Below are 23,376 nucleotides of genomic sequence, written 5' to 3' on the forward strand. Positions count from 1 at the left end.
GAGTTTGACACTAGTTCCTGCAGTGGCAGCACCTATACGTGTAGTTACATATCGCTAGTCTGTTGAGAAGCCGGAACGAAGCTTGTGCTCAACTTGCCAATGAGTATTGTTCTTTCATATCTAGGTAGGTACAAATGGGATCAAATCAAATTGCGGAACACAGTCCATTTCGCGTTTGTGGGCAGTTTGCCGTGATTTAGCCAGTCCAATTATCACATATTTTCTGCCGGGTTCTCGTTAGCATCTTTCCGCTCAAACATACTATTTGTCGCCAGATACCCTTTGGCCGAATGGCCACGGCTGCTCGCGAATTACGATCAATTTTCTCGTCCATAGTCCTAACGGATACTAGACACCACAGTAGTTCACGCAATACGAGAGATCCTCGATCTATGCCTAAAAGCAACACTTGAGTGTCTGACAAATACGTTTTTGGTCAATCGTAAATGTCTTGCTATTTCCGCTGGGCTTAATACATAAGATGGCTATCTTGAATATTTTTCATTGGGATTGATGATCAGTTCCCGAATCTCTCTGGCAGAATGTTGGAATAGCACTAATCATTGGCGGATAATCTACATGTGAAGAAATCCTTGTCACATGGCGTGACGGCTTGATTGACAGAAGATCGCGGGAAGGTTGAAGATTTTCTGCCAAGTCGTGACAAGCTTCAGGTGAGGTGGGCCACTTGGAGAAAAAGAGTTGCGATCTGCGAACGGCGATCGAGTTCTTGGAGGAAAGCCGATCACATTACCCGGATTTGCAGCGCGTACCCACCGTACTGCGAAGATCTCAAGTTGCCGTGATTCGGGTAGATAAAAATACGCACACCAGACTACGCAATAGTGCGGAAAAACGCGTCGCAATGCCGTGTCAAATTGAATTCGCGCACAAGCCACTGAAATACCTTAGTGTAAGTCGCATTGCGCCCACAACCGCCCACTGCGGCGTATCGACATGGGATGCATGATTTAAGGTAAGTAGGGTTTCGGAGAGATGCCGTGCGTGCGGGCGGGCGGTACGGGTGGGAGGTGAGCACTGACGTTCCAGCGACCAACACCGGCAATCCGGCACATGGCGCGAGAAACTTTTTAATCAACCGCGATCGGGGCGGAAAGTCAATTCAACGTCACTTGATGAAAGAGGCTCGCGATGGTAGTTTCCAGGAAGATTGTTTGCATTTATATGTACATGTACACACACTGTTTATACATGTTGTGAAGAAGCTAAAAAGGTATTTACGGAATAGAAGAACCGCCCCACACTACCAAACCCAAGGTCAACCTTGGGGTGCCCGAATGCTCGAGAAGGGCGCGTCTGAAAGCGACGGCCGGGTAGTAAGAGTGGCCGGCGAGCTGCTGCTGCGGAAAAGAAAAACAGCTTAGAGCTTGCCGTAGCCGGCAGAAGAGCTGCTGACGGAGGACGCAGCGACGGCGTCGGGGATGTCGGCGCTGCCGAACTTGTTGAGGACGGAGCTGTCGGTGCCGGCGTAGGAGCCGGAGCTGGAGAAGCTGTTGGCCTGGCAGGAGCGGCCGAGCTTAGAGGAGCAGGTGGAGGCGTTGTCGGAGGTGATGGCGAGGTTGGCGCCGTCGCCGCCGGCCTCGATGGGGGCCTCGACGTTCTTGAAGACGTTGCCCTCGAGCAGGACGTAGCCACCGGAGGTAACCTCAAAGGCGTGGCCGGTGGAGGACTCGAAGACGTTGTTGACGGCGTGGACGAAGGAGTTGCCGTTGACCTTGGGGGCGCGGCCGCTGAAGTCGTGGAAGTAGTTGCCCTTGAGGGTGATGGTGTCGCTGCTGCCGGCGAAGTAGGCGTTCCAGTAGTGCTGGCCGTCGCAGGTGGCGGAGTAGTCGGACTTGCCGTCGAACTCGTTGTTGGTGACGGAGACGCGGCCGGAGGCGGAGGTGCCGAGGACGAGGTGCTGACGGCCGATCTTGGAGGTCTAGGGGGTAGAGTTAGTTTGGGGTCGATAAGACAGAGAGCGGAAGAAGCTTACGGTGACGTGGTCGATCCAGACAAGGTCGGTAGAGTCGAGGGTGATGGCGTCACCTCCCCAGACGTACTTGGGGTTGATGTTCTCAACCTTGATGTTCTGGATGATGACGTTCTTGGAGCCGGCGAGGCGGAGACCCTTGCCGACAATGACACCGGAGGAACCGCTACCGATGATCGACTTGTTGGAGCCGACCTTGATGGGGTTCAGGCCAGCCTTGTTGTAGGAGACGGACACGGAGGGCGCGGAGCTCTGGTAGTTGGTGCACCAGTCGTCCTTGTTGATGGCGACCTGGCAGGCGGATCCGGTGCCCCATGGGGCGCAGCCGGTCTCGGTGGCGGTGCCGTCGGCGTCGGTGAAGTCGAACGTCTTGGTGAGGACGATGACGCGGGCCGTGGAGTCGCCGAGGTACGAGACCAGCTCGTCGTTGGTGGTGGGGGTGACGGCGGTGGCAGAGCCTCCTCCGGTCACGTCGGCGGCGAAACCCTCAGGGGTGCCGGAGACAGAGACGGCGGCGGCTTGCTGGGCGATGGCCGCAGCGGCGATAAGGAAGGACTTGGCAAACATCTTGGTAGTTGGAAAAAAAGACTGAATAGGGCTGAACGAATGGAAAATGAGTGACTGGAGAATGAAAGACCAAGAAGGACGATCAGCAAGCGGCAAGAAGACGCGAGGTATTATACCACTGAGCCGTTGGCCCAAAACTGGGTCTTTCGGATTTTGGGATCATTCATCATTCCTCGTTGTCTCGATAGTCGCAACCATGATGACCCAAAATTGCCCATGTTTGCCCATGTCGCCCGTGTTGCTGCGCTGCAGTGGCCGCGTAGCTCCGGCCCCTGGCTCACAGCGGCGCGTAAACGACCATGGATTTGGATATATGAGGGGGTTCACTGCTCCACACGTAAAATCCAATGGAGCAGCCAACAGTTACTCGATCAGGAAACAATCGCTGGGGTTCCATGCCGGACCCCTGCTCCTCAAGGGGGTGGTCAAGGCGGTTGCTGGCACAGACGCAATCAATCCGCAGCCGATCGACGCAATAACGGAGAATGTGCTGTGTTGTGTTAATACTGCCAAGAACACCCGTTCCTTTAACGCGGGCCCATCCGCAAGCATACTGAGCCTCTCAGAAACGTCAAAACTTCCCACGATGCCTCTTTTGAGGCTCCAGTGTCACTTTCCAACCGTGTTTAAACCCAACCCCTGACATCCCGTAAGCGGAGACAAGCCCCCACCACCCGAATCAAAATCATCAAAATCAGTCCAGGCAACGTACGACGCGCCCGAGCGAGCGAGGCTTTCGGATTCCCAGTCTGGCCCTCTGTCCCCCATGCCCGTCACTCAAAGCAGAACACACGATGGGGCGGCCGGAGAAAGAGAGAGACAGCTGGTAGCGCCACCACGGCAGTTGACAGTCACGCATGACACTATTCATAAACCTCCCGAAAGGCAAGGGTCAGGAATCGTGGGGATCTTTTTTTTTTCGTCTGAAGCTACGCTCCATTCGACTTGCCCCGACCGACGCAGGGAGGAACACGGGGTCGGCGGCGCGGTAACGTGTGCGATTTTGTGCTGGAGTGCAACATTGTTGGCGGACCCGGGATAAGCACTCAGCCGCATTTCGTTGGCTCGCTTCCCCTAACTGGATACGAACAGAGAGACTTCTGTGGCGCTTCTGCGGGTCCCGAAACAATGCAACCAGGAACATGATTTCCCCCTGAACAAAATCAACACGAGAAGGTAGAGCTTAAAGGAGGTCGTCCTCGTTGTACATTGATGGCCAGACCCGGCGGTATGTGTACCTGATGTCACATTACCCGCGTGGCAGGCGAGCATTGCTTGATTCATGCCGTAAACTCTGTCAAAGTTCGAATGGAATTTGCCAAGACTCTGGAAAACTCGGACTTGGCAACTTTAGATATTGCACATTTTGTTTGCTCGGGGTTGCAGCTCCCTCATTAGCGAGCAGCAGTCCACTTCAACTCACCCGCATTTAATATGCGGAAAAGCATTCCCTGCCAATATATTGTCTTTCGGATTCAAACTCCTTCCATCGGCCGAGTATGCATTAACGAGGCGCTCACCGCAATGCCTAGGTCGTTCGTGAGACAGCTGAGCCGTCTTTGAGGCTAAAGAAGAAAGCAGCCATTTAATGCAAACAACTTTGAATAATAGCTGATAGCAGTCTGGTTAGCTTCTGTAAAGACGCGTAAGACCTCGGTCGACAATATTGACTAACATCTCGGACGGCCTTTAGATGCATCCAGACTGCGGTCATCTAAACCGCATGGTGAGCAGAAAACCGACCAACATGGCGATTTTACAGGACATCACGGAAAACATTCTGCCCAGAACCCCACTTGCCACGTAACGTCCCCCAAATATCTCAGGACCTTGCGACAATAGCACACCTTAAAAATTGTAAGGACCTCGAGACGCAGCTTTCCGAAGCATGTTAGAGAGCCTGTTTTCTTTTGCTGTCTGGACAGGGCAATGCTTTGCTCCTGTTTGGTCGTTGGTTGTTCTTGTGATCAGCATTCTGGTCAATGTGGGTTTGGACATGATGAGTTGATCTTGTCAGGGATGGTTGATGGGTAGAGGAAGACCCATGTTCTTCCTCCTATATAATCTCATACAGTGAGTCATCTGCAGGCCATTGAGGTTATTGACAATATTCTTGCGAACCTGGATCGAAGCTTTCCTAGTTATCATAAACAGTATCACGATACATAGTAGGCATCTATCAAAGTATAAACAGAATTTTCATAGTGTGGCGTAAACCTCCACAAATTGGATGTGGCTGGGCTCAAAAGGTGGAAGAAGCATGTTAGAGAGCCGGATGCACGCCGAAAGTCTGTCGCGCCGCGATAAGATTAGAGCAATTAGGGTGAGCCCGCAGCGGGAAAACTGGGGGCGTTACGGGTTGGTTGGGATCCAGGAGTCTGGAGAAAGTGCCTGCTGACGGCATGTCACGAATGCTGATCGTCATCTGCAGGACCGGTTTGGCCCCCAATGGCGTTTGGCTGCACTGCACCTTTTGGTGGACTCGCAGGCGGCGTTGAAAGATAACTGGAGCGATGCAATTTTTCCATATTAAAAACAGCATAGGTTGATGGAATAAAAGGGGTGTTCGCCTGAGCTTGCAATCAAGTACGCTCTTTGTCTTGGCCCACGATGCCATCTCGATAGATGGGCCATCATCTAGATGTCGTATTCATCAGCTTTCACCGACATTCTTGAGTGCTGTGAGAGGTCTCGTGTATTCATGAATCGAGCATTCTGACTCTCTGTAATGTCGCCATTCACGACTCAGCTCCGGTCAGCTGTCCGAAGCAAAGTCTGACCGTTGTGAGCGGGTTCATCCGACGAGATGAGTCTCCGGTCTTTGGACGTTGATGCTTGTTCTCACTTGAAATTTGGCCTAGAACTTTGGTCTCGGGAAACCTCCGTTGTGTTGCAGGCGCCCCTATCAAAGGACTCGGTGGCCCAAAATGAGGTCAGAAATGACGAGTAGTTTCTAAAACTCTATACCTCACTCCTGAGGGCCGACTAAGGACCATCGTGTCATTTCGCACCGTGATCACATTGTGAGTGCGGCGAGTACGGGAAAGATTTCGTCCGACTGTCTTTCAGACACATTATGTGAGAAAGCCACGAGACACTGATAGTGTGGCAAACAATTCACCTGATTGAAGATCCTGGCGTTGTGAGGAAATGAAGTCTGTTCGAAAGCGACATCACTATCGGGCATTTCCGTAGGTCATCGCGCAACAGTGAATTGTCATCGACATCATGGTACCCTCTGAGATCTCGGCGTTATTACAGATTAGAAAAACATATTTTTCTGAGAATTTGTGCATCCCGTCTAGACATGAAGACTTGGAGATAGGCTAAGAAGCCATGATACGGAGGATGTTGCAAAGGGAAGCACTGCGAATGCTGCGATGTAAGACGCTTGAAATTGCTATTACTAAGGTTCTTGAGCGGTAACAATGGTGTTCACTCGGTCTATATTGCGATTAAATCTGTTCTTTATCAACGAAAACCCTAAATTACGTGGTCGAAGGATCACAAGAGCAGTTGCTCGAGTGGATAGGTTTGATCTCTGATCTCTTCATGGTTGCGCGATCCCAAACATTGAAAGAGTTCATTTTCGAAGCGCCTGATTAGCTCATTTTCATGAACCTGGATGCTTCGCATGACTGGCTTCTGACGATAGCATTAAGGCTGTTCACTAGCGTGACGCAGCACTTAGTTCCTGGACCCCGAGAGCGTGTTGCGATGGCAAATGGAAGTCTGGAGTAGAACGGTCTAACGATAGATCAGTTCATAGGCACTATGGTAGTTGGCTGTGACGAAACGATGACCAAGAATGAGTCAAATAAAGCTCAGGGTCTCACAGGAATCGCTTACACCTCAATCCGGTGGTTGAGGTGGTGTTTGAAAGGCTGGTAAACAAGGCAAGCTGAGGGCTGGAAGACATGAAATCGTTCGAGCAGTGCATCTAAAAACGTCAAATAACTCGCAGTTCCGCTTGGTGAGGGTTGGTCGGATCCAAGTTGGATCCCGTGAACTGGCGATCGTTCCTAGCTTTGGTGTTTTGACGAACGTCGCATGAAAGCCTGAAAGGCGTAATGGCTGGGGGTTATGTTGCGCCTGAAACTAGCATATGGATTCTTGTATAGATGTTCAGACTTTCTACAAAACTAGGAATGGCCAGGAACTCAGGCTAACTGCATTTCAATTAAGGGAAGCATTATTGTGCCCTCCTCTTAGTTACCTCTCTAATGATGAGACGATATCAAAAGAGCACAGTCTCTACTGATAAAAGCTAAAGTCCATACATCAGCAAACTACTAGACTTCAAAAAGTGTCTGCTTTTGCTTTTTGGCCTCCTGGTTCGATAGCAAGATCTATACACTGATGGGACGACCATAGGAATGCGTCGCCCCTGTTGGAACGTCCATGCTTTGAAAGCGTACGTCATGAAAGCGTGCGTCAAACGCGGCTTGCACTCAAGCACGCCAAATGAGAAATTATCGAAAACTTTCTCAGCAGCGCGATTTTGGGAATACGCAGAAACACCGGACCGCCTCGGTCCTGCGGATATCCCGGGGCAATCCTGGCGTTGCGGCCTCCGGACAATCAGCGACGATCCACCTCCACATCCCGAGGCCGGGCCCGGAGGTGTTGCCTAAACGCCTCACCGGAAGGACAGGAGAGAAAATCTCGGCTAGTCAACGTGCCCATTTCTACATGCACCATACCATATGCGCCGACAAAATGTGGCAGAAGATTCAGCTCAGCTCATTTGTAAGCCGCCAGCATCGTTAGATTGAAGCTGCCAACACTTACGCCTGATGAGACATCTGAGCCTTGAATGACAAGCCGAACCTAAGTGCTTCGAGACGTCTTCGACGTGAAATGACTCAGAGCGACCATTCGTTGCAATTGACCTATCCTTGTCTTCTTCCCAGGGTGCGATCATACATGTGAGATAGAAGGTATCCAGAATTGGTGTGATGTGATAGAAACGTTCAATTGAGCTCAAAGGCATCAAGAAAAAGAAGTAAAAAAAACCGCATATCAATCTTATCAATATACCAGTCCACCGTTATCATTATCACGAAGTGATTTTCGGTTAGGGTGCCGAAAATGTGGACACAGCGATGGTGCAAGACCTGCAGTGATGGCGTGGGATACAACGGTGAAAAGAAGCGCCACCAACCACAACTGTTTGCTGAATGCCGTCATAGCCTAAATCCAAGAAACGAACAAGGGGACCACGGAGAACAACGTCGTTTGAAGAAGCTCCTTTCCATCTGAACATCATCCACACTGTGTTCATACTTACAACCATCACATACCATTACAGTGCGAAGCGGCTATTGCGACTTATCACGAACTGACAGGCTTCAATGTGCCAATCAATATCGCCTCTCCACCGCAGCCCCATTGACGACACAACTCCCGCACGTCGCTATCGGCTCCTGCCGAAGAAGCGAAAGCTTCTATCGACGGTGTTCGATCAGAGTTTGACGCCAGTGATATAAAATTCGACGTTCGCGCTTTCAGTATGGTGGTGTTCTTAGAGTTTGGACAAGCTTCGCGTCGTCACCCCTCGTAGACAACATAGCTTCAAGCTCAAGCGCCTCGCTGGAATTCGTCTTCTGCGCCCGACAACATGCGCTTCTCAGGACTTTCCGTCTGGGCGCTGACCGCCTCCGTCGTCAGCGCCGGCAAGGGGCCCTTCCTCGAGCAGATTAATGACTCAACCTGGGTCATTGGAAATGATCTCTGGAATCTGACGCAGGGCTCGCTGTACGCGACCAAGCTTTACTGGACCGGCGTCCCGGGCGCCGATCTGGTGGGCTCGGCCGTCGGCCACTACGTCGGCTACGGTACGATTTGACGGCTTCCCTCCCTTTCCCGATAACATTAAACAACGCCCCCTCCCCTCCCCGGACCCATCGCAATTTGGGGCTTTTAATATCTGACATATTGCTAGATGGCGAAAACAATCTCCAGTTCACCAATGCCACAATCGCATCCCGAGGCACAAACTACATTGACGTCAGCTTCTCCGCCGCTGCGGGCGACTTCCACTGGGTCATCTTCGACGACCTGAGCGGCGCGTATCAGTACTTTGTCAACCGGGCCCTGCCCGACATCAGCATCCTCCGGACGTTGTGGAGACTGGCGCCGGAGTACTTTCCGAACGGTCGCACGCATCTGAAGGACGAGCCCCTGCCCGACTTTTCGCTGTACGCAAACGCGACCAAGGTCCAGGATGAGACCTGGCAGTTGGCTGATGGGTCTTTCATCACCAAGTATGATTGGTCGAACGCTGTGAGGGATCGCGACTTTTATGGCATCTATGGCTCGGAGGCCGGGTCGTGGTACATCCACCCGACGACCGAGTACTACAACAGCGATCACTTGAGTCAGACTCTGACGGTGAGTGCGAGGTCGGTCTGCCGTGTGAAAATCGTATGTTCTGACATTGCGGCAGATCCACAGAGAGTCAAAGACTGGAGACTCGGTGCAGCTGAATGTTGTTCAGGACACTTCGCACTTTCGTGTTGGACAGACCGTTGCTCAGCCGGTGGGCAAGGTCTGGGGCCCTTGGCTCTGGTACCTGGTGAGACTTTTCGAACGTATGGATTAACTCTTGCACTGCTAACACAGTAGAAGAACAACGGCGACGTTGCCGACGCCGCGCAAAAGCACAAGGAAGAGGTCAAGCACGTTCCGTACACGTGGTTCAAGGACTCTGCCTACCATTCCCGTGGCGGGATTGAAGGAACTCTCACACTGTCTGACGGCCGCCCTGCCTCCAACGCGGCCGTCTACCTCGGCGACTCCGACACCACGATCCGCCCCTCCATCCAAGGCACAAACTACTACTACACGACGTATACCAACGACAAGGGCCGCTTTACCTTCGACAATGTCCGCACCGGCTCGTACGCCGTCTACGCCTGGTCCAACGGCGGCAAGCTCGCCGACGTGTACACCAACTTCACCGCGCCCGTGACCGTCTCGAAGGACAAGACGGCGAACCTCGGCCAGCTTTCGTGGAAGGTTCCCAGCAGCAAGCGCATCTTCCAGGTCGGCGAGTTCGACAAGAAGGCGACGGGGTTCAAGAACGGCGGTGTGCCGTACCAACATGGCGTGGCGGCCGACAGCCCTGCGAACCTGACGTTCGTCGTTGGTCAGTCCCAAGATTCGGATTGGTACTTTGCGTCGTCTGCCGTCGGAAAGTGGACGATCGAGTTTGATCTCCCTGCTGCCGATGTTGCCGCTAACAGGACTGCGCTTCTGAGTGTATCGTTGGCTGGCTACTCGCAGAGCGCGGCGCTCGATATCGATGTCAATGGGCAGGTCTACGGCTCGTTGAGCAAGGATGTCCTGACGAGTGATCCTGCGCTGTACCGCTCTGGAAAGATCAGCGGAGAATGGAGGTTCTTCCAGTATAAGATCGATACTGACATTCTGAAGGCGGGAAAGAACACGGTTGGGTTCAGCGTCACGCGGTATACCCAGTGGAGAGGGTTCCTCTGGGACAGCATCATACTTGAGTGGATTTGAGATAAGAGAGGCACGAGTATGAAGTGACCGCGAGGGCCTGCAAATGGCGACATATAAACATTGCACAAGAAAAGAAAACAAACTTAGAGCCCTTGCTCGAGGTGTTATTGGCGGCAATGATAGTCAGAATCAAGGTCCTCCCTGAAGACAATTTCGTGCAACGCGTGCTTCAAACCTTCACTTTACACGTTGACTGTCGAATACGACAGATGAATTGAACTTGATTGATACTGTGCTGAGAAGTTTTTCGGACCTTTGACGTCAACTGAGTTCAACGACCCTAGCAATCGAGCGGCCCACAGAGTGATTTCGGTTCCCGACTTTTTGAGGCAGACCTCAAGCAAAAGGATTACATCAAGTTTACCCTGTAAACAAGATGCACTGAGCGGTTAGTTGGACTAGTATCTTATTACAGCAGAGAGATGCGGCTTGGAGATTCTGCGCGCCGCGCGCCTGATCTGCGGTCGCGAGCCCTCAACTCGAACCCATATTAGCCGTGTTTGTCTCGGCTGGGTGCGGTAGAAAATATTATTATGTGATCAACTGTAGCAGAACAGCAAGAACAAAATGGCCAAGTAAAACGAACATAAGGTCGAGGATCAGTGGTTGGTTCTCTCGGGGCCGGTCATAGTCTACTCGACCATGATGGGTTAGTCCAACGGCTTTCAGCCGGTTTGAACCGATGTATTCTTATCAGCCAATCCTCCAATAGGGATGATCGGGAGCGCCGAGACACTGCATCTGCGTGTATGCGGCGCAGTCCAACCAGATGCGGCGTTGGGTGACAAACAGCCAATCCCACAAACCAACCGAGGGGGCTGTTGGAGCGGGGGAATAATTGTATGGCGAGAGGGGGAACGCGAGCTCAGATTGAAGCATCAGGACACCTCTCCGCCTTTACCATCTCGACTGTCGCGAAGATTTACGTTGATCAGAAAGGCAAGCAAGATGGACGTCCGTGATTTGTTGACAACCAGCGCTGTAAACATCATCTACTGCAGGGCAGAACAGCTCAAGGCGCGATGATGAACTGACAAGTTAGCAGGCTGCCCAGCCCGAAGAGGCCGCAGGCGCACACAGCCAGAACGCCACCCAGTCGAACGCGCAGCTTAACACGACTGGAACTCCATCTCACGAGCCAGAGCCGGAGCCGACGCAGGCGGCTCCGCAAGCGCTTGAGGCTCTTGGCGACGATGACCAGTTTTCCGATGGATCGTCCGTTCTAGCCGTGGTTGGCAATACTACTATGCTGTATTTCTTGTATAAATTCTAACGTGTTCGACGCAGTCGGACGGCACATCCTCGACTGCTTCTCTGAGATCCAGCATCCTGCAGTACCGAGAAGAAAATGGACGCACATATCACAGCATGAGTGACGGGAGTAAGTCCCTTACAACTTCCGACTTGGATTGTTCTTGACTGAAAAATATGTAGCGTACGTTCTTCCGAATGACGAGGTACTTCCCCAATCCTAATACATCTATCGGCATGTAGCCTGACCATTCTGACAACCCGTAGGCGGAGCAAGATCGTTTGGGTAATTTCAATTTCGTCGACTTTGCTACCCGCCTATGTTGACCTGATCTAGATTTACAGCACCATCTGTGGATGGTGACCTGGGATGGCCAGTTCTGCCTGTCCCCCAAGTCAAAGAGTGCCAAACGGGTTCTGGATGTAGGAACCGGAACCGGTATCTGGGCTCTTGAGTACGGTAAGTGGATCTATCGGGACTCACCTCCAAGTTCCCATATAGGCTGACAACCACGCAGCGGACGAGCACCCTGAAGCTGAGGTAGGTCGAATCTCTCACATCTTTGATGCCATGAACGAGGCGTTGAACAGCATTGCCGCTGTAGGTCATTGGCGTTGATCTGAGTCCCATCCAACCTTCGAGGTAAGTCGGCCAAAGACTTGGTTTGAATGAGCCAAAAATGACAGGCTCGAACAGTACGCCCCCCAATTGCCGGTTTGAGGTCGACGACGTAGACAAGGACTGGACGTGGTCGCAGCCGTTTGATTTCATCTTCATCCGACATGGCAACTCATGCTTCGAGAGCTGGGAGAAGCTCCTGCGAAAGGCTTACGAGTGCGTGGCTGACGCTTGTTTTAACGCAGTGTGGACAAGTACTGATTGAGACATAAGCAAACTCGAACCCGGCGGTTACATTGAGCTGCAGGATAACGCATTCCCCATCCTCAGCGACGACGACACTTTGAAAGGCACATCAATGTCCGAGTGGTCTTCTCTCCTGATCGAAGCGGTTCAGAAGATGGGACGGTCCATTGAAGCGCCCTCTCAGTTCAAGCGAATGCTGCAGGACGCCGGGTTTGTTGACGTGGTCGAGGTGAAGGAGGTGTGGCCGGTTTCCCCGTGGACCAAGGACAGAAAGCTCTACCACCGGGGAGAGTGGGTGAGGGAGGCGTGCATGGCGGGGATAGAGCCTTCGTGCTTGGCGCTCTACACACGCGTGCTCGGGTGGACGCGCGAGGAGGTGCTCGCGTTCTGTGCTGGGGTCAGAAATGACTTCAAGAATCGCAACATACATGCCTACTGGAACGTGTGAGTTGTTGCTACCTGCAATGCTTGCAAGGTGTCTCTGATTGTTGCTAATTTCTCTTAGCTTTGGCGTTTATGGGAGAAAGCCATTGGAACAGCCACCGGTAGTTGAGTAGACTACGCTGAAGAGTTTTGCAGGCAGCGTAAATATGTCAATGGAATTCCTATTTGCGATTTATTTGAGTGTATTTGTCTTAATTTGTTCGCCACGATCAACAGTGTTTCCCAGCGGACTTGAGTGCGGATACTTGAGAAAGACTTATATCTCGACTCCTCGAATTTGGGATTTAACCCCATCGTCAAAGTGAACGAGCTCGACATTATTACGGGCTCCAAATCGTAGCACCGTAAGTTGATTCAAACAATTACTTTGCTGATTAGAAAACATGAGGCCTTATATGAAGTTGCTCCGTATCCTGAAGTGTATAGCACCGTTTCTGGTCCGTCTGAACCCCTTCACAAATGATAACGGAAATCCAGCTCCCAGTCACCAGTCTTGACCTTCCTCGTATCCTCCATCTCACCACTGGCAATCTTTCTCTTCATCTCATTGCACCGCCTGATGTACAGCCACTTTGCAATGATCAACAGCTGCGAAACACCCAATGCGCCAACAGAGAACGCATTGCCCAGAAGGTATGGCGAGGTGCGGTAGATCTGTCCCGCGACGATGCCCGCCGTGTTGCCGATAGACTGCTGCATGCCGATCGCCGTGGCCCTGCGGTAGTGCGGCGCGATGTTGACATTGAGCCACGTCAGGTTCAGCCCGGGCCCGTTGTAGACGGCCACGGCGCACAGGAAGGTGCCGAAGAACTTGACGCCGTTGGGGGTCGGGCAGATGATGAGGATGTAGCCGAGGATGCCGGGGACGTTGGCCAGCAGGACGAGGGGCCCGCGCAGGCACAGGCGGTCGGAGACGTAGGCGAAGCAGAGGAAGGCGATGCCGCCGAAGATGTAGACGGGGATGCTGAGGTACTGGGCCTCGATGCTGGTGTAGCCCATGCTGACGATGATGGAGGGGAGGAAGGTGCTGAAGCCGTAGAGGAGGATGTCTTGGCAGAACTGGATGAGGCCGCTGTTTGTGAGAGATGGTGTTAGCATTGCGCCATGATATGATGCGGTGAGGGGAGATGGGAATGTGTGCAGTGGACATACCTGATGTACAGCTTCGGGTCCTTCAACGCAATCTTGACCTCGTCCCAGCTGAACTCCTCGCTGCCCATGTACTGCACGCGCTGTGCCGCGCGGACCTTCATCATGCGCTTCTCCTCAGCGGTGAGAAAGTACGCGTTGCCAGGATCATTTGGCAGACCGAACCAGATGATGGGCGCGATGATGATGCTGAAGATGCCCTCGATAATGAAGACCCATCTCCATCCGGCGCGGCCCGCAACGCCGTCCATCTTCAGAATGGAGTACGCGAGCAGGCCTCCGAAGGCGCCGGCGATTGCGGTGCAGACGAACAGGTACGACACGCGCTTGGCCTGCTCCTCGCGCTTGTACACCATGGTGAGGTAGAGGTTCAGCGTGGGAAAGAGACCGGCCTCGCAGGCGCCGAGGATGAGACGCACGACGTACAACCCCGCGATGCCGGTGATGAAGCCCGAGAAGATGGTGGTGATGGACCAGACGACGCAGAGGCCGGTGAGCAGGACGCGGGGGGTGAGGCGCTTCATGAGGATGGTCCATGGGGACTCGAAGACGACGTAGGTCGCGTAGAAGATGGAGATGGCGGTGGAGAATTCTTGCGTTGAGGCGCCGATGTCTTCGGGCATGCCGGCGACTTTGACGTTGCCGATGTTGGTTCGGTCGAGGAAGCAGGTCAGGTAGACCAGCCTGTTTTTCATCAATTGTTAGTCAAGAGCAATTGTGTTCGTGAATTTGACAGCAATCTTACATGATGATGGGCACGAAAAAGGCGTCAAGCTTGAGGAGGAGCTTCTGCTCGGCCGCCGGGTCGATGGACTCCATGGCCGTGGTGCCGTTGTTGGAGTCGACGCGATCAATGTCGCTTCCGAGGCCCTTTTCCGTAGAGTCCGTGATGCCGCCGGAGGCATCGACGGCCGTGGAGATTGTCGTCATGGCGAAGAAACAGGGACTATTCTCACCTCAGGGTCTTGGTGGGAGTTGGTGAGCTCGTCAAGACGTGAGTCGAATTAAAGTTTGTTCCTTATTCTTGGATCTCCTGCTGCAGGACGATGTGACGGGGGCATCACTCGACTTTATCTTTCCCAATGCCGATACCCCTCCCGGGGGACACCTGCATCTTTCTCTCTCTCCTTGACGGATAACGCTTTCAGTTCGTCGGGATGTGTCGCATTGCCGAACCCACATGGCACGGGTAGACGGATCCTTGGTATCGAACGGTGACATCGTGAGGGGGCAACTAGTAACTACTCTCCGCATTTCTTGGCTTTCCCCTAACGACGACGAGCAGAACCGCGCCGCAGGGCAAGGCAGGCTGTCGTCTGCGAACCAGAGAGCAGGCCATGATCGGAGGACCTCACCGACACCCCTGACGGTGCGGGGAGATCATCCCCACCAGGGAATGATAGCGCTGATAGCGCCTTCTCCACCCGCCCGCCTTCGGGGTGGCTCCCCTATCATCCTTCGCGTGGCCGTTGCATTGGCGAGTAATTTGGGTTCAAGAAGGCGCTGGGAGTTGCCTTCATAGGTTCGTTGGGGGAACATAAACCATAGTACGCCGCGGAAAACCACAGCGTTGGTGTTCCTTGTCTTAGCTCTTTGGGTGTTAGGCGCGGTATCAAGGAAGCTCATCCAAGCCACCCGGCATGATGTCAGGATAACAAAAGCCACCCCGGACACGACGTCCGAAGTCTCGGGCTTCGACTCCTTTCTTGCTAGTCACCGCCTCAGGCGTTCGTCCAGCTTATGCCGATCGCCAGAAACAGAAAAAAAGTGGCCAGACTTTTGTGGTCACCCATGGCGATAACATCGATAAGGCGAAACTTTTCTGGTGAGCGACAGCAGTTTGCAAAATAAGAGTTGCTTGTCATACATCCATCCTATCATCTGCCTGAGTCATGCCAGCAGCGGCCGTCTGCGTCCACTGCGAGAAGTCGAAGCTCGCGTCCATCGCCATCGCCGGGTCCGCGAAGCCCTCCTCCCACAGCCCAAAGTCCATCACCGTGCTCACGCTCTCGTCGTAGAACGGCTCCCCGAGCGCGCTGTTGTCGACCACGGGGAACGTGACCCGCTCGGCGCCGACGACCATGTTCTGCCCGCCTCCCAGCGAGTACCGCATCGCCAGGAGGTTGCCGTCGCCGCTCATGCTGTTGACCGGCAGCATCGCGACGTTCGGCGGGATGACGCCCGCCGGCATGAGCGACTCCGTGGGCGAGAAGGTCGTCGGGAACGCGCCCAGCGGCTGCTGCTCGAGGTGGGTGTTGGCTTCGGACATGACCGCCGAGCGCAGGTTGGCTAGCAGCTCGTAGCGGGCGCCCATGTAGCTGTTGCCGCGCTCGCCCATGCCGCGGAGGAGGTCCAGCCCGGCGTTCATGGCGAGCATGTTGGACGCGTTGGTGGGGAATACGACGCAGACCATGACGAGGACGATGGAGGCTGAGAATACGTGTTCGCCGTCCATGTAGCCGTACGTTGCTGCGTATTTACTCCGTTAGCCCGCTATCCCGCATGCATGCTGCATAGTTGAAGGAGTTACTTTACTTACCCACAAGATCCCTCTGCGCCGCGACGGTCATCATGTTGATGGTGTCTTGGGCGGCCCCGATGCACATGTCGATGACTCTCACGGTTGTCTGCGACAAGCCCTCCTTCCAGTCCCTCTCCTTTTCGCCGGGATCGTTGCTGCTCCGGATTCTCTTCAAACGCTTCTGCACGACCTGAAATAGCAGCGGCCGCGCAGTCATGTTGATGCACTGGTAGTAATGGGCAAACGTGCTGACGCTCTCGCGGCTGATGCTGAGGCGAGCCGGGTCGAAGCGCAGGTCGTCTGGCAGGTCCTGGTTCCACTTGGACAGGCCGAGGATGATGCCTTGCACCGACGCCATGAGCCGTTGTCCGGACTTCGGCGCCGTCTTGCTTGTCCTGCGGTAGATGGTGTTGTGGATCTCACCGAGGATTCTGGAGAGCTCGGTGTAGTGCCGCAAGACCACCGCAGGGCAGTATTCTGCTTCCCTGGATAGTCGGGAGGGGAGATCCACCCCTATGTCTTCGTCTTGGATGGTAATGGGGTTGCCGGATTTGACTGACAGAATGCGGTCTAGGCTGTAGACCGACCACCAAACTCGCCGCCTGTGCTCCCTCGTGTCGTGATCGATCGATTCTGGATTCGCATCTTGGCCTTGCAAGGTAGTGGGCGTCGGGCTGTAGCCGACTTCGTGATGCAGCCCAAGTGAGATGGCCATGCGAAGGGCCATGCCGATATATAGAAATGCAGCATCACGTCGGTTCATGTTTTGCATAAAGTAGCCAATGAGCGCCAAGGTCTCCACACAGAGAATCGAGCCCTCCTCATGTGTGTCCGGGAGTAGGTTCAAGGCATGGGTGAAGTATTCGAACCCTGGCGGCCCCCTGAAATCTACCCATTGATTGACAGAGTAGAGCTGGCCAAAGGCCAAGATGATGAGGACTTTAGCGTACGAAAGACATGCTTCTTTGTCCGACGGGTCTGGAGGACCACGGTACGCTTCGGTCAATAGCTGGTCGAACTTCTCCTTCGGGTCTGTGAATGAGAAGATGGTGCCGATGTACGTGTATTGTGCGGCGAAGAGCCTTCGTGCAATGTCGATCGGCGGTAGTCTTACTCGTGTTCTCGCTGTCTCCCGCCGTGATGGTAAAGCGCTCGGCTCATAGAAGTTGGGGTTTACGTCCAGGCTGCCGTCATCACCGTGGAAGCCGGAGAGTTTCCTGACGCTTCGTAGGAAGTTGTCCGAAGACCCTGGGCCTTTGAAACCTGAGCATGAATCAGTATCATCAATCGCATATCATCTGAACTTGGCACTACTTGTTGATGGTTTATGAACGCTCAACTGGTTGAAAGGCTCCAGCAAAGGATGCGCGTCCTCAAATTCCTCGTCATTCTCCTCGGTCGAGATTCCTTTGGGCTTTGCACCAGGTATGCTCTGGCCTTGGCCGTTCTGAGATTGACGGGTAAGTAGCTCTGCAAGGAAAAGTCAGTCTCTGAGACCATCACAGACGCCATGAGTTGGATTTGTACCGTCATAAGCTTTTGCCTTCCACTCGAGCTCCCTCAAGTGGCTTGTAACAAGTCAGTTATAACTCAAAGACTTTGGCGCAACAAACTTACGCCTCGGTGACAGTAATCTTTCTCGTCTCTTCATAGCTGCAAATTAAATTGCTATCGCGGCATCGTGAACAAATCGGCTTCTCCTTGGAGCAATACGACCGCCGTTGACGGCAGTTTAAACAACTAGACCACACGCATCAGGACAAAAACGGTCTTGGCAATATGAAACCATGTAGATTGCGCTTACGCTACTGGTCTTGTGTTACTACTCTCGCCCGCCTGCGATGGAGATGCAGAGGTCGCCGACGACATTTCGATGTGTGTATTGGTGATGTCTGATCTCTCACTCGGGCATATCAGTTGTGGGGATGAAGCACCCCCATGTGCGATGCTGGATGCAGGCAGGCGGGCGGGTCTGTGCTGCCTCTTGAAGATGGAGTCGTTGACACACAGAAATGCTTCACGGGCTGGGGTTCAACGCGGGGGAATCACGGACTTGGGGGCCACGGACGACTGGATGGTTGGAGAGACGTCGAACCGACGGATATGCACACTTTCATGGCTTTCGTGAGAGCATGGAGCCTGGAGGATCGGGCTTTATGGGGTATTGCTCCACTGCCTCCAAAGGATGACACCGACAGCACGGTGAAATGCGACGGCGATGGGCAGCGAGTGACATGTTTTCATGACCAAGGCGCCTCCAATCGCGAAGTCGGTCTTTTTGCCGATGCACAGACCAGCCGACAGCCGGACCCCTGCCCGCGGTGGAGCTGACCGGCCCGGAGATGATCCGAGACTGACATCGGCTCAAATCCAATCAGGTGCCGTCGATAGGCCGATATCGTCGGGGACCCACTCCGACGGCTACAGTCGAGCGTTTGCCTGTCTCGCGCTCGAATTCATATCTCGCAATCCCACTTCATCATTCGCCATCATGCCTTATCAAGTATCGGCCAATACCTCTATTCTCATTCGCAGATTCTCTGATCGGGGACCCACTCCGCCAGACACTGCAGCCAAACTCTCAGCTTGGCCGTCTTTCCCCCGCCGACGACCTCCGGTGCAAAGGCCGATGGCGCCTTGAAGCCGTTGTGGCCGAGTGAAGGCAGCCCAGCAGCTGTGTCTGTGCCTTTGAAGCGTGAATTCCCGATCATGAATCGTCTGGGAGACTCGATGGCGCAACGCGAGAGGCCGGTTTCAGGGACAATCCTCTCCTCGATCGCAGATGTCTTCCGACGCCCCATTTTACCGATCCCAACGGCAAATTATTAAGCTGCGCTTTCACACATCGTGACAAACTCACTGTGAGAACCATTTTGAGTATAAACCCTCAACAGTGAACATCTGTCTGTTGTTGACTTATCCCATCTTCATTCGTGTTGCTGTGGCTCAACTGCTCGTGATACCCCTGCCACATTTCCTTCTTCTCTTCAATATCATCAGCCTTTCGACTGTATACAAAAGTCGAACCCAGACAATCATCATGACCGTCAAGTCACATCGCATCCGCATTTCCATCGACAGAGGCGGCACCTTTACAGATGTGCACGCCGCCATCCCCGGCAGAGAGGACATCATCCTCAAGCTTCTCTCCGTCGACCCGGCCAACTACCAAGATGCTCCCACCGAGGGCATCCGCAGAATCCTGGAAATGGTCACCGGGGAGACGCTACCCAGAGGCCAGCTCCTGGACCTCTTCCACGTCGAGTCCATCCGCATGGGCACCACAGTAGCCACAAACGCCCTTCTCGAGAGGAAAGGAGAGCGCGTTGCCCTCATCACAACCAAGGGCTTCCGCGACTTGCTGGCCATCGGAAACCAGTCCAGACCCAACATCTTCGATCTCTCGGTGACGAGGCCAGAGGTCCTCTTCGACGAAGTCGTCGAGGTCGACGAGCGCATCACCATGGAGGACTACACCGAGGACCCGGCCTCCGTCAAGACCACCCCCACACCCGACGACAAGGAGCTGGTGACCGCCATCACCGGGGAGACCATCCGGGTCCTGAAGAGGCCAGACCTGGCCGAGATCAAGACGCAGCTGGAGAAGGTCCGCGAGCAGGGCTTCCGGTCCATCGCCGTCGTCTTCATCCACTCGTACGCGTACCCGGACCACGAGCTGCTGGTGGGCCGTGTCGCGGCCGAGATGGGCTTCTCCGTGACGCTGTCGTCCGAGGTCCAGCCCATGATCAACGTCGTGCCCCGCGGCATGTCCGCCGTGGCTGACGCTTACCTCACACCCGTCATCCGCCAGTACATCGACTCGATCTCGGCCAACTTCAAGGGCGGGTTTGCGGCTGCTGCTACTCGTATCGAGTTCATGCAGTCGGACGGCGGCCTGGTGGACTACCGCAAGTTTAGCGGTCTGAAGGCCATCCTGTCCGGCCCTGCTGGTGGTGTCGTCGGTTACGCGCAGACCTCCTGGGACGATGAGGAGCGCCGTCCGGTGATTGGTTTCGATATGGGTGGTACCTCCACCGATGTGTCTCGGTACGCTGGTGTCTACGACCACGTGTTCGAGACGACGACGGCCGGCATTGCTATTCAGTCGCCGCAGCTCGATATTCACACCGTGGCTGCCGGAGGTGGTTCGATTCTGACATGGAAGAACGGCCTCTTCAACGTCGGGCCCGAGTCCGCTTCTGCTCACCCCGGCCCGGCCTGCTACCGCAAGGGCGGCCCGCTCACCGTGACGGACGCAAACCTGTTCCTCGGAAGGCTTCTGCCTGAGTACTTCCCCAAGGTCTTCGGCCCCAAGGAGAACGAGCCCTTGAACCGCGAAGTCACTGCTTCCAAGTTCCTCGAGCTCACCAGCCGGATCAACAAGGACCGCGAGGCCTCTGGCCTGTCTCTTCTCTCCCCGGAGGAGGTTGCTCTGGGCTTCTTGAAGGTTGCCGACGAGGGCATGGCCAGTCCTATCCGTGCCCTCACCGAAGCTCGCGGTTACGAGGCTGGTGTTCACCATCTTGCTTGCTTCGGTGGTGCGGGTGGCCAGCATGCGTGCTCCGTCGCGACTGTTCTGGGCATCTCCCGCATCATCATCCACAAGTACTCGTCCATCCTGTCAGCCTACGGCATGTCCTTGGCCGACGTCGTGCACGAGATCCAGCGCCCCTCTGCTATCACCTACTCCGACGAGACCGCCGCCAGCATCCAGCAGCAACTCGAGGACCTCTCCTCCCAAGCCACCCTCGAGCTCGTGAAGCAGGGGTTCGCCGAGGACCGCATCACCCACGACGCGTATCTCAACATGAGATACGCCGGCTCGAGCAGCTCCCTGATGATCCTCAAGGGCGCCGACTGGAACTTCAAGACGGAGTTCGAGGACGCGCACCGTCGCGGCTTTGGGTTCCATTTCCCCGAGAAGGCCATCATTGTCGACGATATCCGTATCCGCGCGACGGGCGCCGCGCGCGCCAAGGTTGAGAAGAGCCCCTTTGCGCAGATGAAGGCCGTTGAGGGCTCGACTGCGGCGACTCCCTCTCCCAGCGGCACAAACAAGGTCTACTTTGAGGGCCACGGCCACCTCGACACTGCGATCTATGAGCTTCAGACCATCCCTGTCGGCGCCCGCATCACTGGCCCGGCTTTGATTATCGACAACACGCAGACCATTCTCGTTACGCCTGCGTCGACTGCCACCGTCCTCGACAGCTACGTTGTCATCGACCGCGCGCCCAAGGAGGTCGTCGCCAAGACCAACGGCGAGCAGGAGGAGTTCAGCCCCGTTCAACTGACCGTCTTCGGCCACCGTTTCATGTCGATCGCCGAACAGATGGGTCGCACCTTGCAAAAGACGGCCGTGTCTACCAATATCAAGGAGCGTCTTGATTTCTCTTGCGCCATCTTCAGCCCCGACGGTGGCCTCGTCGCTAACGCTCCTCACGTCCCTGTGCATCTCGGCTCTATGCAGTTCGCCGTGCGCTATCAGCACAACCTGTGGAACGGCAAGTTGAAGGACGGTGACGTCCTCGTTTCCAACCACCCGTCCTGCGGAGGAACCCATTTGCCCGACATCACCGTCATCACGCCCGTTTTCGACGGCGAGGAGATTGCCTTCTACGTCGCCTCTCGTGGACACCACGCGGACATTGGTGGCATCCTCCCCGGCTCCATGCCGCCGACGTCATCCGCTCTCTGGCAGGAGGGCGCCGCCATCGAGTCGACGAAGCTCGTCAGCGAGGGCCGCTTCAACGAAAACGAAGTCCGCCGCCTGCTGCTCGAGGAGCCCGCCCAGTACGACGGCTGCTCCGGCACCCGCAGACTGCAGGACAACCTCTCAGATCTCAAGGCCCAGATCGCCGCCAACGCCAAGGGCATCGCCCTGATCAAGGCCCTCATCGCAGAGTACGGCCTCGCCACCGTCCACCGCTACATGTACGCCATCCAGCACACGGCCGAGCACGCCGTGCGCGAGCTCATGCAATCCACCCTCGCCAAGTTCGGCCCCGAGCCCCTCGTCGCCGTCGACTACATGGACGACGGCACGCCCATCTCCCTTAAGATCACCGTCTCCCCCGACGGCTCCGCCACCTTCGACTTCACCGGCACCGGCCCGCAGGTCCTCGGCAACACCAACGCCCCGATCGCAATCACCCACTCCGCCATCATCTACTGCCTGCGCGGGCTCATCTCGTCGCAGATCCCGCTCAACCAGGGCTGCCTCGCGCCGATCGACATCGTCATCCCGGACGGCAGCATCCTCAACCCGGGCGCGGGGCTCGCCGTCGTCGGCGGCAACGTGCTCACCTCGCAGCGCATCACCGACGTGGTCCTCAAGGCGTTCCGCGCGTCCGCCGCCTCCCAGGGCTGCTGCAACAACCTCACCTTCGGCACGGGCGGCAAGGACCCCGTGACGGGCGAGCACAAGGACGGGTTCGGATACTACGAGACGATCGCCGGCGGCGCGGGCGCGGGGCCGACGTGGGCGGGCCAGAGCGGCGTGCACACGCACATGACGAACACGCGCATTACGGACCCCGAGGTGTTCGAGAAGCGCTACCCGTGCGTGCTGCGCCGGTTCCAGCTGCGCGCGGGGTCGGGCGGCGTGGGCCGCAACCGCGGCGGCGACGGCACCGTGAGGGAGATTGAGTTCCGGGTGCCGGTGCAGTGCTCCATTCTCAGCGAGCGCCGGAGCAGGCGGCCGTATGGCATGGAGGGTGGTGGAGATGGAGAGGCGGGTGTGAACTTGGTTATTGTCAGGGATGATATGAAGAATGGGGAGGAGAGGGTGGTGAACCTTGGGGCGAAGGCGACGACGAAGTTGAGGGCTGGGGAGAGGGTGATTATCCAGTCGCCGGGCGGTGGTGCCTGGGGCGCGGTCGAGGCGTGAGGGTGGGATGATACCTGCATGGAAGCATTCAGAGGAGTTTAATTGGGTTAATTGATTTTAGGCTGTTCAAACGCATTTAAAGGTTCTCAGGATCGATAGAGTGATGTTCGTCTTATTTAAATTCCAAAACCTGACCGCTCACACGCAGACTGTCTCTCAGCTGAGGCGGA

The 23,376-nt window shown here is 55.1% G+C and overlaps 6 protein-coding genes across 6 annotated transcripts; 3 read left to right on the top strand and 3 right to left on the bottom strand.

Moving 5' to 3' along the window:
* Positions 1-1,381: 1,381 nt before the first annotated feature.
* Positions 1,382-2,560, bottom strand: pel2 (Pectin lyase 2; the record flags this gene model as incomplete). Its single annotated transcript, XM_036646406.1, has 2 exons — positions 1,382-1,942; positions 1,997-2,560. 2 exons carry the CDS (start codon positions 2,558-2,560, stop codon positions 1,382-1,384), a joined length of 1,125 nt encoding a protein of 374 aa, XP_036488934.1.
* Positions 2,561-8,180: 5,620 nt separating this feature from the next.
* Positions 8,181-10,087, top strand: rhiE-1 (Rhamnogalacturonate lyase; the record flags this gene model as incomplete). Its single annotated transcript, XM_036646407.1, has 4 exons — positions 8,181-8,397; positions 8,505-8,953; positions 9,009-9,137; positions 9,188-10,087. 4 exons carry the CDS (start codon positions 8,181-8,183, stop codon positions 10,085-10,087), a joined length of 1,695 nt encoding a protein of 564 aa, XP_036488431.1.
* A 948-nt stretch (positions 10,088-11,035) lies between these two features.
* Positions 11,036-12,760, top strand: laeA-1 (Secondary metabolism regulator laeA; the record flags this gene model as incomplete). Its single annotated transcript, XM_036646408.1, has 11 exons — positions 11,036-11,068; positions 11,133-11,318; positions 11,375-11,468; positions 11,522-11,544; positions 11,606-11,624; positions 11,676-11,798; positions 11,857-11,879; positions 11,944-11,981; positions 12,036-12,173; positions 12,231-12,647; positions 12,709-12,760. 11 exons carry the CDS (start codon positions 11,036-11,038, stop codon positions 12,758-12,760), a joined length of 1,146 nt encoding a protein of 381 aa, XP_036488430.1.
* Positions 12,761-13,100: 340 nt separating this feature from the next.
* Positions 13,101-14,726, bottom strand: CGCS363_v014560 (putative transporter; the record flags this gene model as incomplete). Its single annotated transcript, XM_036646409.1, has 3 exons — positions 13,101-13,719; positions 13,800-14,480; positions 14,542-14,726. The coding sequence occupies 3 exons, from the start codon at positions 14,724-14,726 to the stop codon at positions 13,101-13,103; spliced, it is 1,485 nt and encodes a 494-aa protein (XP_036488346.1).
* Positions 14,727-15,657: 931 nt separating this feature from the next.
* On the bottom strand, positions 15,658-18,186 carry PUT3-1 (Proline utilization trans-activator; the record flags this gene model as incomplete). Its single annotated transcript, XM_036646410.1, has 6 exons — positions 15,658-16,265; positions 16,336-17,580; positions 17,632-17,787; positions 17,845-17,885; positions 17,935-17,970; positions 18,122-18,186. The coding sequence occupies 6 exons, from the start codon at positions 18,184-18,186 to the stop codon at positions 15,658-15,660; spliced, it is 2,151 nt and encodes a 716-aa protein (XP_036488347.1).
* Positions 18,187-19,357: 1,171 nt separating this feature from the next.
* On the top strand, positions 19,358-23,206 carry CGCS363_v014562 (Uncharacterized protein; the record flags this gene model as incomplete). The annotated part of the gene is made up of 1 exon (XM_036646411.1): positions 19,358-23,206. The coding sequence occupies one exon, from the start codon at positions 19,358-19,360 to the stop codon at positions 23,204-23,206; it is 3,849 nt and encodes a 1,282-aa protein (XP_036488348.1).
* Between the last annotated feature and the right edge of the window lie 170 nt (positions 23,207-23,376).

This window comes from Colletotrichum siamense (genome assembly GCF_013390195.1).
Source record: "Colletotrichum siamense strain Cg363 chromosome Unknown KSG_Cg363_contig10, whole genome shotgun sequence".
In the NCBI taxonomy this organism is placed as follows: Eukaryota; Fungi; Ascomycota; class Sordariomycetes; order Glomerellales; family Glomerellaceae; genus Colletotrichum; species Colletotrichum siamense.